General features: G+C 40.9%; 1 protein-coding gene across 1 annotated transcript in view; it reads left to right on the top strand.

Annotated features, from left to right (window-relative positions):
- LOC101161818 (glutamate receptor ionotropic, NMDA 3A) overlaps positions 1-12,693 on the top strand; it is an 80,286-nt gene that overhangs the window by 36,360 nt on the left and 31,233 nt on the right. Inside the window, exons 3-6 of the mRNA XM_011481947.3 lie at positions 6,373-7,042; positions 8,274-8,657; positions 9,107-9,252; positions 12,335-12,450. Coding sequence (XP_011480249.2) covers positions 6,373-7,042; positions 8,274-8,657; positions 9,107-9,252; positions 12,335-12,450 — 1,316 coding nt within the window. The remainder of the gene's footprint in view (positions 1-6,372; positions 7,043-8,273; positions 8,658-9,106; positions 9,253-12,334; positions 12,451-12,693) is intronic.

Raw genomic sequence — 12,693 nt, 5'->3', positions numbered from 1 at the left:
TATTGTATATACGCTAACCCAGCTAATACTTCTAACATGGCTAATATGTAGCGTGTTCCAAACAATTTCTAGAGTTACTGAGAACACAGTTAATAAAGTCTGACTGACAGACTTATCTCGGACTCTTTGGTCTCACTTAATGCGCCTCATCTATGACAAAAGTTTAAAAATAGACTTGTCTAAAGTAAGAACTCTGTCTCCCCCTCTGGTCACCGGCGGAAAACTGTCTCCAGAGTTCAAACCACACTACAGTTCCCAGCAACCCCAGCGCACACTTTTTGGATGGTGCACACCTGACTCATTCATTCATCAACCACAGCATATATATGAGCAATGGACTCTTCTGTCTCCTGACCCTGTTTACCTTCCACCTGCCCCGGCTCTCGCCTGGATCATGATTAACCCTGTAACTTCTCTGATTCTCTCATGCTCGCCTGCCTGACTGACCCTGATTTAGCTTTGTAGACTTTTAACTGAGCTAATAAACCTGCTGCATTTGGATCTGCTGTCTGGCTGTTCATATGACAAGACTATTCAAGTGCAGGAAATATGGTAAATTGTGTTCATTCATGAAAATATGAATCTAAATTGAATACATTTAAAGTGACACCTAGCCTAAATATTGTTGTTTCCAAAATCCTGTTTGTCATTTCAATAATACCTCTTCTCTCTGCTTCTGTTCTCTCATAAATGCACAAAGTAGCATTCCAGCATTGTCAGTTAGTAGAACACAAATTGAGATTCTTGCTTTTCAGAGCGGCAAAAATCAGTAGATTCAGCCTGAAATGCTCCCAAATGAGGAGTATAAGGGAAGTCATTCAGGATCAACAGCAGCTGCAAAAGAGTCCTTCAAAAATTTCTCGCAATTTTAAGCTTTTGTTTCACGGCCGCCTCCAGTCTCCTTCATGCATGACAGAAAATTTCCTCCTTGCTAAACCCTGCCGTCACTCTTCTAACTTTCTCCAATTTTCAGCAATTAAAGGCTCTAAAACCTTGCAGATGTTCTGTTAAACACATTAAGCATAGTCATCTGTGACCTTTGGCGAAAACATGACATTTTGTCTCCACCCTGGGACACTCCGCTGTCGCTGTTCAAAAAGCGTGTGGCTCCAGTAGATTGGAGGCAGGAAAAAGAGGCTCTGCAGGTAGCTTCACATCTACAAGCCGAAGTGAGGACACTGACCTTCAAGCAAAGTAGCTGAGTTGTCAAGTTGTCTTAAAGCTTGTTAAAGATGTAAGAGAGTTGCCGTGATGCTGGAGAGGAAAACTCTTCGAGGAGGTAACACGATGGAGATACTTTAGAAAAGGTCACATCAACTACATCATCACCTCCTGAGGGCATGCCGAGATGCTTCAACCTCCACAACCTGAGTGCCTGCATTCTATAGTGCATCCAAACACATTTTGGGTGGCGGGGGGGGGGGGGAGAGGAAGAAAATCTATCTATTTTCATGGCTGTGGCTGCAAGTGTAAGTTTTGCTCTGGTTTTTGACACTTTTAGAGGGAGGTCTGTGAGGCCACCACCTCACCATGATTGATTTTACAGTATTGAAGGTGGACTTTCAAAAAACAAATTGTGAAAAGTTTGGGTAAACGCATTGCTCTACAAAAAAATAAAACACACATTTTTAATGATTAAATCCTTCAAAAACCTTAAAATTGTTTTTCCTGCTCCTTCAGCTTGTGTTCATAGAAAATGTGATGGAAACTTGATAAGTGTACCTAAAATAAGGAAAATGTTCTCATACTCATAAAATTTCCCATCAATTTTATTTTGTTGATGCACAAACTACCGTAAATTCCGGACTACAAAGCGCACCCAATTACAAGCCGCACCCACCCATTTTTACGTGTTGAACTACTTTTAAACATACACAAGCCGCATCAGAGTACAAGCCGCGCATATGTTAGGCGATATTGTCATCCTGACAGATCACGGTCAGCACCCCAGAGTGAGTGCAGTTCATTAGCACGTTGTGGGTGTAGCCAGCTGTGCCTCAGGCTCATGTATTTGAGTGTATCGACATCTGTCAAACAGCATGGATCTGTATTCTGTTCACAAGTTCCTCAGTTATGGTGTTTTTATTTCATTCTTTTTTTTTTTTTTTACTTATTGACAATCTAGGTATCATACATAAAATTACAAACAGTAACCATATAATCAACATTACATCACTCAGTTATGATGAGGAAATTTACATCCGCGATTCCACATTTCCCATGAGTCTTAGGGGCTAAAGGCGGGGCCAACGCCCGGCTCGCCACACTGTTGTATGTGTTTAAGAATGAGCAAGTATCAGCAGTGCATGGAGGGGTGAACGGGTACAGCTCTCCTTCTGCTTGTGTCGCGGCAGCGTTATGGGAGTAACAGGACTGGTTAAAAAACACACCGGTAAAATACAGCAGCGGCGACTGAAAAGCGCGCGCCTCAGCGCGATACGCGCGCCTCAGTGCGGCGCGTGCGTCAGAATTCAAAGCCTCTGCGCTCCGCTCCCGCCCCGCGCGCTCCTTGTCTCCCCTTCCTATCTACTCCGACACCTCTGGCCAGGGCGGCTTCAAGGAGGAGCACTTCGTCCCCATTGCGCCGGTGGACCGAGCAAATCGTGTCTGTCCAAAGCAATCGGACTTAATACTGTACGTTTTGTGTATGAGGGGCGGATGCGTTGTTACGTGTGGGAGCCATCAGACTGTCATCGGCCCCGCAGCTCTATAAGAGCAGCAGGAGGAGAAGATGTCTCCAACTCACACGGAGGCTGTGAGCTTATCAAAGCAAAATTCCGCTTTTACGGTTTCCTTAGAAACCGTAAATGGAGTGTAAATTCACTCCATGCGCTGTTCTCTCCGTCACGCAGCAAACCGGTTTTTCCAAACCCGTTGGTGATGGTGGATTTTTTCACGCTGCTTTTAACGATTGCTTTTAACTTGAAAGCTTCATCATATTGTAGCGGCGATCACGTGCACGTTGGGTCTAATGGCCCCAAAGGATTCTGGGATGCGGCCGGGCATGCGTGTTTCGTTTTGTTGAACCATGACTGAAGTGTCTAAGACCTAAAGTCAAGTCCATGCTGTTTGGCTGCCAAGAGGTGTGTTGAAAAGAAATGCCTTGTGCTTGGAGTTGGATAGAGAGTTCAAACTATTCACTGAGTTCGAAAGTACGTACACGGCGGCCGCCAATTAAATCCATAAATTAGCCGCGTCACTGAATAAGCCGCAAGGCTGTGAGCGCAGGAAAAAAGTAGCGGCTTGTAGTCCGGAAATTACGGTACTTAATAGAACATGTACATTCTGTGTTCTAAGGATTTCTAACTGCTGCTAAAATAATGAACAACAAAGTCATGATGGTAAAAAAAGTGTGTGTAAAATTACATTTTTTTTCTTTCTTTTTTTTTTGGTTTGGATCATTTTTTAAAAGAGTTAGTCTATAAATTTGTGTGGATTGTTTGGTTAATTTCATGACCTTGTATGACCTTGTTTACTTTAGTATTGCATGTTTAAAAGCAGATTGTTTGCCAGGAAACATCACTTTGTAACAATACAGTTGTTCCCTCCTTTTTTGTGGGATTTATGTTGTAAAATGACCCACAATGGGTGTAGTTGTTATCTTTATTTTTACAATATAGATGTTTTAGGGCTGTTAAATTCATCACTACACACTTTATACACTTTGAACACAGACAGACATTAACATTTTCACATTTGTCTGTCTCAAAGTTCAAATCTTCAAAGAAAAATAATCCCAGTATCAGAAAGAAACCAAAAAGTCTTATTTGTGGGCTGAAAACATTTTGTACCATTGTGTACCATTGTACGATTGTGATGTCATCGATCGAAAAGGACTTGCTTCCGGTTCCAACGAAATGAAGTCAAATCAGTCGTCATTTGGAGTTGAAAATAGCCAGTAAGAGTAATTGATCCAAGTTGGTCTGAGTCAACATTTCTATGGCAACTACACTCACCAATCAGGAGTGAGCTTGTCGGAAGGTCACACCCCTTCCACTGGAAAACGGGCATGAGAGAATCTGGATCGGTTGGAACTTTTAATGTGAGACCACATACTTTTATTAAGTCATCTGATTGATCCGTTTATAACTTCTACCATGGAAAAAAAATTGGATTAGCAACAACGTGTTAAAAGAAACAGTATCAGAGCAAAAATGGTTATTCTGACATATTCAATAACTGAGTAACAGCTGTTTATTACTCTCAATGAGTTATATCGCTAGAGGAGACACGCCCGTTTGAGAAGCCTGGCCAACGGTGGCGGAGCGCGACGCCATCTTGGTGAGGTCGACGGTGCCCACGTGACAATGCTTTCTATAGCCTTTAGTGGCATCTAGGTAGCTTTTATATAATTTATATATGTTTAGAATTTATATATATATATATATATATATATATATATATATATATATATATATATATATATATATATATATATATATATATATATATATATATATATATAAATATGTCCAAGATGCATGAGTACATCAAGCTCAAGGCCCCAACTGACAGTGTGCTCAGTGAATGTCTCAGGCAATGGAGAGCAGAGGATACAGTGCTGGAGGACAGATCCTCATGGGAGGACAAACCCCTGCATGGGATATACCACCAGACCATAACTGAAATGGCTGATATCAAGAAGTCCTACCAATGGCTAGAAAGGGCTGGCCTACAGGACAGCACTGAAGCACTCATCCTGGCTGCTCAGGAACAAGCGCTGAGCACCAGAGCGATAGAGACTCTTTTCAGGGCAGCAGTGTCACAATTGTAGGATATGTCATTTTATTTTTTATGAAAAAGTTAATGGGGGGGGGTTAATGGCCAATTGTTGCTTTTTTACATGTAATCAGCTGGTTCTATTATCATTTTACTGAGGACAGTGGACTTCTGCTATTGGATGTTTTTTTAACCATTCAGTCCAGGCATGCTGCTGCAGCATTTTCTTTGACTTTCATTCACTGACAAAGGACAAGGCATGCTGGTGGTTCCTTTCATTTGAATAATAACAGCCATTCATCTGTTTCAGTGTGCTTGTGAACTTCTCATCCTTACCCCACTCTAATTGGTTAACTTTGGATCTACAGATAGTCTGTGTTTGAACTGTGTAGAATCGCACCAGGGACCGCTTACAAGCAAACTGAGATGAGCTGTCAAAATCTGAGCTGTCAAATCTGACAAAATCACAGACCTATTACAGGAAAAGTGTCACTTTACTTTTGTATTCTGGTTCTCTTTTGTTTCTGTCATGTTTTGAGATCAGTTCCTGTTTTATTTTGTAAGGTTTCCTGTTTTGTTGTTGTCTCGAGTTTAGCTTTTGGTCCCGATCTGTCCTGAGTGTTTCCACCTGTGTCTCGTCTGTTCTGTATGTTTTAAGTCCTGTCCTTCCCTTCCTCCTGTGCTGCTCCATAGGTTAATGTTCCCCTGTTCCCAGTGTGTCTTATATTTTGAGTTTCAAGCTTGCCTGCCTGCTGCAGTGGTTTAGTTTTGTTTTTTGGACTCTTGTCATTAAAGCCCCTGTTTCCCTGAAACCTGCCATCTGTCCCTCCTCCTGTCCTCTTTAGATAACTTTAAGACTTGTTAATTAAAACACATGAGACGGATGTTTGAGTGAAGAGATCTATCCTTGTTACAAACACAGCACTGACAAACGGCCGGTTTGTGGAATGGTAGTGTAAACAAGATCATGAGAATAAAATAACCGGACAGAAAATCGTAGATTTTTCATAAATGGAAAATAAAGAAAAGAAAATAGGAGCCGGGGCGGAGAGGAGGTAGTCGCCCCCCCAGCAAAAAGTTTGTTCCCCAATTTTTTAGTCAATATCATTATTGACAAGAAATAATCAACAAAATCTTTTAAAGCACTTAAAAAAAAATCAACATTTTGAAATGAAATCTTGCTTTACCCCTGTGTTTTGTGTGTGACGTGGATTCTGGGCTTTAACTTTACTCTTGTCAATTGTCTTCAACTCCCCCATCTCTGCCACTGCATTGAGGAGGTCTTTGAAAACACTTTCCAGACTGTAAAAATGTACTTTTTGGAGTAAATTCTGATTTTCAAGTGAAGCGTAAGTCAGAGGCATTACAGAAATAGTGCTTTAATAAGTAGGAATTTCACTAACAGCTCATATAGTATCTTGCCAACCTAGAGTGTAAATGCTAGAAATTCTTCCTTTTAATCTGACATAAAGTTTCAAAAAACATTTTTTAAAAAGATGTAATATTTTTTTTACAGCAGTTAAATGAAGGTCAACATAAATATAAAGGAGTTTAATTTGTTAAAAATGAATTATTTAAAAATGGCATCTGTTTGATCTTTTTTTCTGTTTGCTCCCGTCTCCCATCTGATTTGCTTGTTTTTTGTCCCGACAGATTTCTGGCCAACACAACATTTGAAGGCCAGAGTGGTTTTATATCCAGAGAGAGTCAGGCCCAGATTCTCATCTCAGAGGCTCATCACTACATCTGGTCTCTCCAGCTGGACCCCCTTGGCCAACCAACCTGGACCCGCTTGGGACGTTGGCGAAGAGGGAGAGTCCTGATGGACCAGGGGGGCTGGCAAAGTCACCCTGGGTCGAGAATCGGAGGAGACTGGCGGCGGTATGCAAAGTTGCACATGCGGGTGGTGACGCTGGTGGAGCATCCGTTTGTGTTCACCCGCGAGGTGGATGGGGACGGATTGTGCCCAGCGGGGCAGTTGTGCCTGGACCCGCTAACCAATGAATCCTCAGTTTTAGAAGGCCTTTTCCAGAACCTCGGACGACGGAATGGATCTGTCCCCACGCACTTGAAGAAATGCTGTTATGGATACTGTATAGACCTGCTGGAGAAACTGGGAGAGGACATGGGCTTCACTTTCGACCTCTACATTGTGGGCGATGGGAAATACGGAGGATTCAAAAATGGTCGCTGGACGGGTTTGGTTGGCGATCTGCTAAGTGGTGCCGCCCATCTCGCAGTGACGTCCTTTAGCATCAATTCAGCCAGGAGCCAAGTCATTGACTTCACCTCCCCCTTCTTCTCCACCAGCCTGGGAATTCTGGTCAGTCATGCTGCCTTCAGTCTTATTTTCTTTCCCTTCTCAGTTTTGTCACTCGTTGGCCTGGTCCCCTTTGATGTTTTTCACTGACCTCCCCTCAGCTCGCTCTGCTTGGTATGCTGCTGGTCACTATCAATATGTCAGAGTTTTATTACTGCAAGCTTTGGCTTATTGGACTCTAATGCAATCTCCAATGTGTGGCCGGTCCAGCAGGTGTGCAGCCTTGTAAGTTGACTTTGTCATTCCAGTTGCTGTAGTTTGTACCCCCAGCTAAAGGAGGCAGTGAAGGTAGTCGTCACTCACCCCTTTTTCTTTGAAGAAAAGTCCCACAAGTATATTCTGCTTGTTCTTATACCAACTCTTTGTCTGTGAAGCTCTCACCGAATGTGGAGTGTCTACTTTGAATGCTAAGTCCCCGTACAGACGCAGTCATAGGTCCTGCGGTGCATTTTGCACTTCAGGCACGATGCGGTCTGGCAGCAGGACATTTTAGGCATTCCACCACAATGTTTCCAAAGTTCAAAAACCTGAACTTTGGCAATCATTTTGCATGAACCAATCAGGAACTTAGCTTTGATGACATCCAAAAACAACATAGAGGAGAACCTTATCATCGCCATTTGTTCTCCTGAACTTTATGATATTTTTTTTCTCATTTGCATCAATAATAAAAGCATCCTCAATTTTTTTCTTTTATTTTAATTTTTTATTTCCTTGAATTAATGCAGGACAGCAAGTTGTGGGTCACAGAGAGACAGAGTGCTGCTGAAAGCGTCTGTGATTCTGATGCAGTTCCTGCAACAGATGGTGAACTTCATCGTACTGGAAGAGTCTCTGAAAGGTCTCATAAAGACATGATAACTTTTGTAGAGTTCTCCAAAATAAATAAACCTGACCTCTCAACCTCATTTGAATCGTCCATCCATTGACTGGATGAAATATACTGATATACAGTCAATGCTTCCCTGTAGCGATGAGGCTAAAAACATTTGACTGTAGCTCCTCCCACACGGCTCTAGATTGTCACATTTACTAACACAATTATGGATAAGCATCCAGCTGTGTATTTGATGTGCGTCAAAAGAGAGGCAGAAGATGCTCATTTGACACACAAATTGCAATTGGTGTAAATGTAGCATACTACATCCCAAAGTCGTGTTTGGAGGTGATTTCCTCCTGGTCTTTCACACTCAGTATTATATTTGTCGTGTTTCCAACCCTGCGTGTCCTTCAGGTTCGTACCCGCGACACGGCTGCACCCATCGGCGCGTTCATGTGGCCCCTCCACTGGTCCATGTGGCTGGGCATTTTCGTGTCCCTCCACGTCACCGCCATCTTCCTCACCCTGTACGAGTGGCACAGCCCCTTTGGGATGACCCCGCGCGGGCGCAACCGCAACAGAGTCTTCTCTTTTTCCTCGGCGCTCAACGTGTGCTACGCCATCCTCTTTGGACGAACCGTCGCCATCAAGCCCCCAAAGTGCTGGACCGGCCGCCTGCTGATGAACCTCTGGGCCATCTTCTGTCTGTTCTGTTTGTCCACGTACACTGCTAACCTGGCGGCTGTCATGGTCGGGGAGAAAACCTATGAGCAACTGTCAGGAATACACGACCCAAAGGTAAATAAAAGCACTCTTGTTTCCTCATTTGCAACATGGCCCCCCATCTCACATGTTTGCTTGTGCTTTTGTGCAGAGATTGAATAATTACTCACCACTGTAAGGCTAATTGGGGTCAGGTTGGTAATTATTCTTGTCGATACTCTGAATTCAAAGAATGCCCGAGTAATGGGTTGTGACTGAAGAGGAAGTGCAGAGTTGAAGGCTGGAGCGCTGCCCTTCACAATCTATGAGTTGAAGTTCTATAGAGCAAGGCAGTAAAGGGTCAGTCAAAGCGTTTACGTGTGAGAGGGTGAAAGACCTTATACAGAGATGAGAAAAAAATGATGTATGCAATCATTGTGGCAAATGACACAATATGTATGTGTAGATTTAAATCAAAGAGACAATTAAGAACTCAAAATGACATCATTATGGCAGTTTTTCCCATGACCGCACCTCTTTTGCAGTTGCACCATCCCTCTCAGGGATTTCGCTTTGCCACAGTGAGAGAAAGCAGTGCAGAAGACTATGTCAAGAAGAGTTTCCCTGAAATGCACGAGTACATGAGAAGATATAACGTTCCAGCAACTCCGGACGGCATCCACAACCTTAAGTAAGACAACAAACAGGTCACACACACTCTGTTGATAACACAGAAATGTTCATTTCAGGCCATTAAAACTTGTTTTAGAATAACTCGGTTTCTGTAATCGATTCTAGAAATGTGATTTTCTATTTTATTTTAAAAATGTCAATTGGACTTTACAAAAAGGAATACTACTGGTTCAAGTGAAGCTGCTTTTCTCAGAAAAAGGGAGAAAAATATTTATACTTATGGCTGTCACTCTCCTCCACTACCCAGTCTGTTTGCATGCAGCTCCTACCTTCCTCTTTACTCTACCACCGCTGTCACCCAAAGCTGCTTCAGCATTCAGCCAGCATCCTGGAGAAGCAGCGCAGAAAGTAGTGAGAAAAGCCACCTGGAAGGCTCCAGCGAAGCAAAACAAGAAAAAAAAAGGGAACAAGTTTTATTCATTTTTTCACCTTTTTGTTGTTTTTAGTTGGTTAGAAAAACAAATTGATTGTTGAGATCAAGGTCACCTTAAGAAAGGTTATTATCTTTGAGAATTCTATACAAGGAATAAAATACTCTGTTTTTTTATGTTTTTAACAGCTTCCTGTGGCATTTTTCTGATGATGGAGGACATACATAAAAAATATCAAACTATTTCTTTATTTAAATTATTTAAACTATTTCATTATTTAAATCGTTGTGAATCAGGAGCAGACAAAAGATTGCAGTTTGAAAAAGATCGTATTTGTGATGTTGCCACAATATGATTATTATTAACAGATGAATGCATCGAAAAGTAATTACCAGCAGCAGCTGTTTTTCAAATTTCTGTTGATCCGTCTTGCACATAAAGTCTAAAATATACTTGGACACACAACAAACTTCCACATGTAACCGCTTAGAAATATTTGAAACTCTCACAGATGGTTGATAGATTGGATGTTTGTGAGGTTTGTAAAGAAGCAGTGATGCATGACAACAAAAAATAATGTTTTAAGGAAGTATTGTATTGGAAGTGAAAGTTGATTAACCCACGTCTAAATTATTGCATATTAGCCAAAATCCTACATCCTTTGGTCTCTACTTTTCTTTCCTGGTTGGTCATTAGCAACAGTCACAGTGCATTTTTTATAGTTCACATAGATTAGATTTTACAATGACAAAGTCCTGCATATTGTTGCTGACTCAGCCTTAGACTCTTTGGTTCATCAAAGAACACATCTTGTTGTAATAGTTAAAAAGTTTTTTATCTTTAGGTCAATTAATGTTGATTTTATATTTTTCAAAGGTTGAATAATTTCCATCCCTTGAATTAACTGAATGCAGAGTTTAAAAAAAGCCAAATTGCAGATAACAATTATAGAATATAGCTTTGAGCCCTGCAAACAATACCTGTGTTTCCCATGAAAGCATGCAATTAACAGAATAATGGCACAGACCCGCGTTTTCAAATGCGCTTGAGTTGATTTAACGAAGATTTTGCTTAGGTAACCATAAACCCAAACCAAATTTTGATGGAGCAACAAAAGCTGTATTTTAGATTAACATGAATGCTAGTGTGCCACTTTTATTTTGAAAAGCTTCAAAAGAAAAGTGCTTCTCTTTTTGATGGGTTTATTGACAAATGTTCAATTCAAACCATTTTGTTGAGATGGGTGGAGCAAACCTGAAAGGCTTTACTGTTAGTTTTTAGAATCGTTAAGAATTTTGTTTTTTTTCTTGTTAATAAAGTTGCATAGACAGACTAGATTCTTGGCCTACATTTGGCTGTCCAATGTGTTGCATTCATGATCCTCACCTGTAAACCTTACCTGCAGCCGCTCAGTTTGCATGGAGAAAAAAGAATGAGTCATAAATGGAATCTTTGATATGAGTGTCCCAGAAAAGGAGGTTATTTAAACACAGAGTCATGACTTCTCACAGATAAATCCAGTCAAATGTTTGTTTTTTTTCCCATCTACTTTGACGAATAATTATTGATTGATTGTGGAAATTAGGCAGTCATCAATTATACATTAAATGACCACAATTTACATGAGACAAAGGCTTAAAACTACAGTCTGTTCAACCTGTAGAAATGAAAGGTGTGACTCTGTGAGGTCCAGACTCTGGAACGCCGTCCTTGATCAAAAGCAAAACACACAATCAAGCTGGCAAAAAAGTCTTTGCAGCGTTCATATTCCAGTAGGTTTTAACTTTCAACAAAAGCCTTTTAGAATTGATTTGCAAAAGCCACACTGAGAGTGTTGTGACTTAATATCTTCCCTTTATACAAGTGACTTGTAAGGAATACAAATAAATTGGTGAAGCGTGTTGACAGGCAGTGCTTTTAGAGGCGCCTCGCCAACCAAAGAATTAGAGGAATCCAGACAAGGCCAAATGGAAAGAGATGTACGGTTCAAATGAGGTGGCGGCTGGGAGAAAACAGTTGAATCATTTACATGTCATTTCTAAAGATGAGTTGCTTTTTCCGTAAAGTCAAAAAGCAGCGATCAGCATTGTATAGCGCGCAGGCATTACCAGTCCTCACCCTCGCTGGGCCCCATCACCTCCTACTGACCCGCCCTCACTGGCTGAGCGGCTGCTCCACTCTTCCCTTCGGTCCTTGCTAGCCTGATTTGAGCTGCATGTGAAAAATGCTTTAAAAAAAAAAGACATTTTTTTTTTTTTCAAATGGCGTTTTTTCTGGTGGTTTTATCTTCATAGCAACCTTTTTTCTTTTTCTTTTTGAACATTATTTCTTGGGGGAGGGTCATTCACCAAGCCCAAAATTCATTTTCATCGGGTACTAGCTGTGTATACATTTTGGTGAGTTTTTGAGTTTGTGGTAAAAAATTCACTAAAAGGTGGAGCAAGAAGGAAGTATTGCAGAAAGAATTTTGTCTTTGCTGCCAGTGACAGATATAAAAGATTAAAAATAAGCTTAGCTAATTGTCTGCTTTTTTCTCAGCTCTTATTGCTATTGGATCATTATGTGGTATTTAATCATTTTGAATGTATTGGAACACACACATGATTGTTGTTGACATCACAAAGCGAACATTTATCAATTACTGACATAACCATACACCTCTTAATCAGCAACAGATTGATATTATATGCTTTTATTTGGCAATTACAGGGCAGACCCACAGAAACTGGACGCCTTCATCATGGACAAAGCCCTGCTGGACTATGAGGTCTCCATAGATGCAGACTGCAAAACTCTGACAGTTGGGAAACCCTTTGCAATTGAAGGTAGGCCTGCTGGATTCATCTAATTTAATGCAAAGCCGTTTATGAAAAAAAACACAACAGAACTTTTCTCAAGGTGAGTTCAAGGGATCGCAAGACAAAAGATCAAAACAGTGTCAAATATATTTCAGCTGTTTTGCCAAAGACATATATATATATATATATATATATATATATATATATATATATATACACACTTCCTTTTTTTCAAAGAACTTTCTCAAAGGAAAATATTTCAAAATTTCA

Source organism: Oryzias latipes, chromosome 12 (assembly GCF_002234675.1).
Source record: "Oryzias latipes chromosome 12, ASM223467v1".
NCBI classification, from domain to species: domain Eukaryota; kingdom Metazoa; phylum Chordata; class Actinopteri; order Beloniformes; family Adrianichthyidae; genus Oryzias; species Oryzias latipes.
Note: the sequence above shows the minus strand (reverse complement) of the source record. Positions and strands in the feature narration are given on the sequence as shown.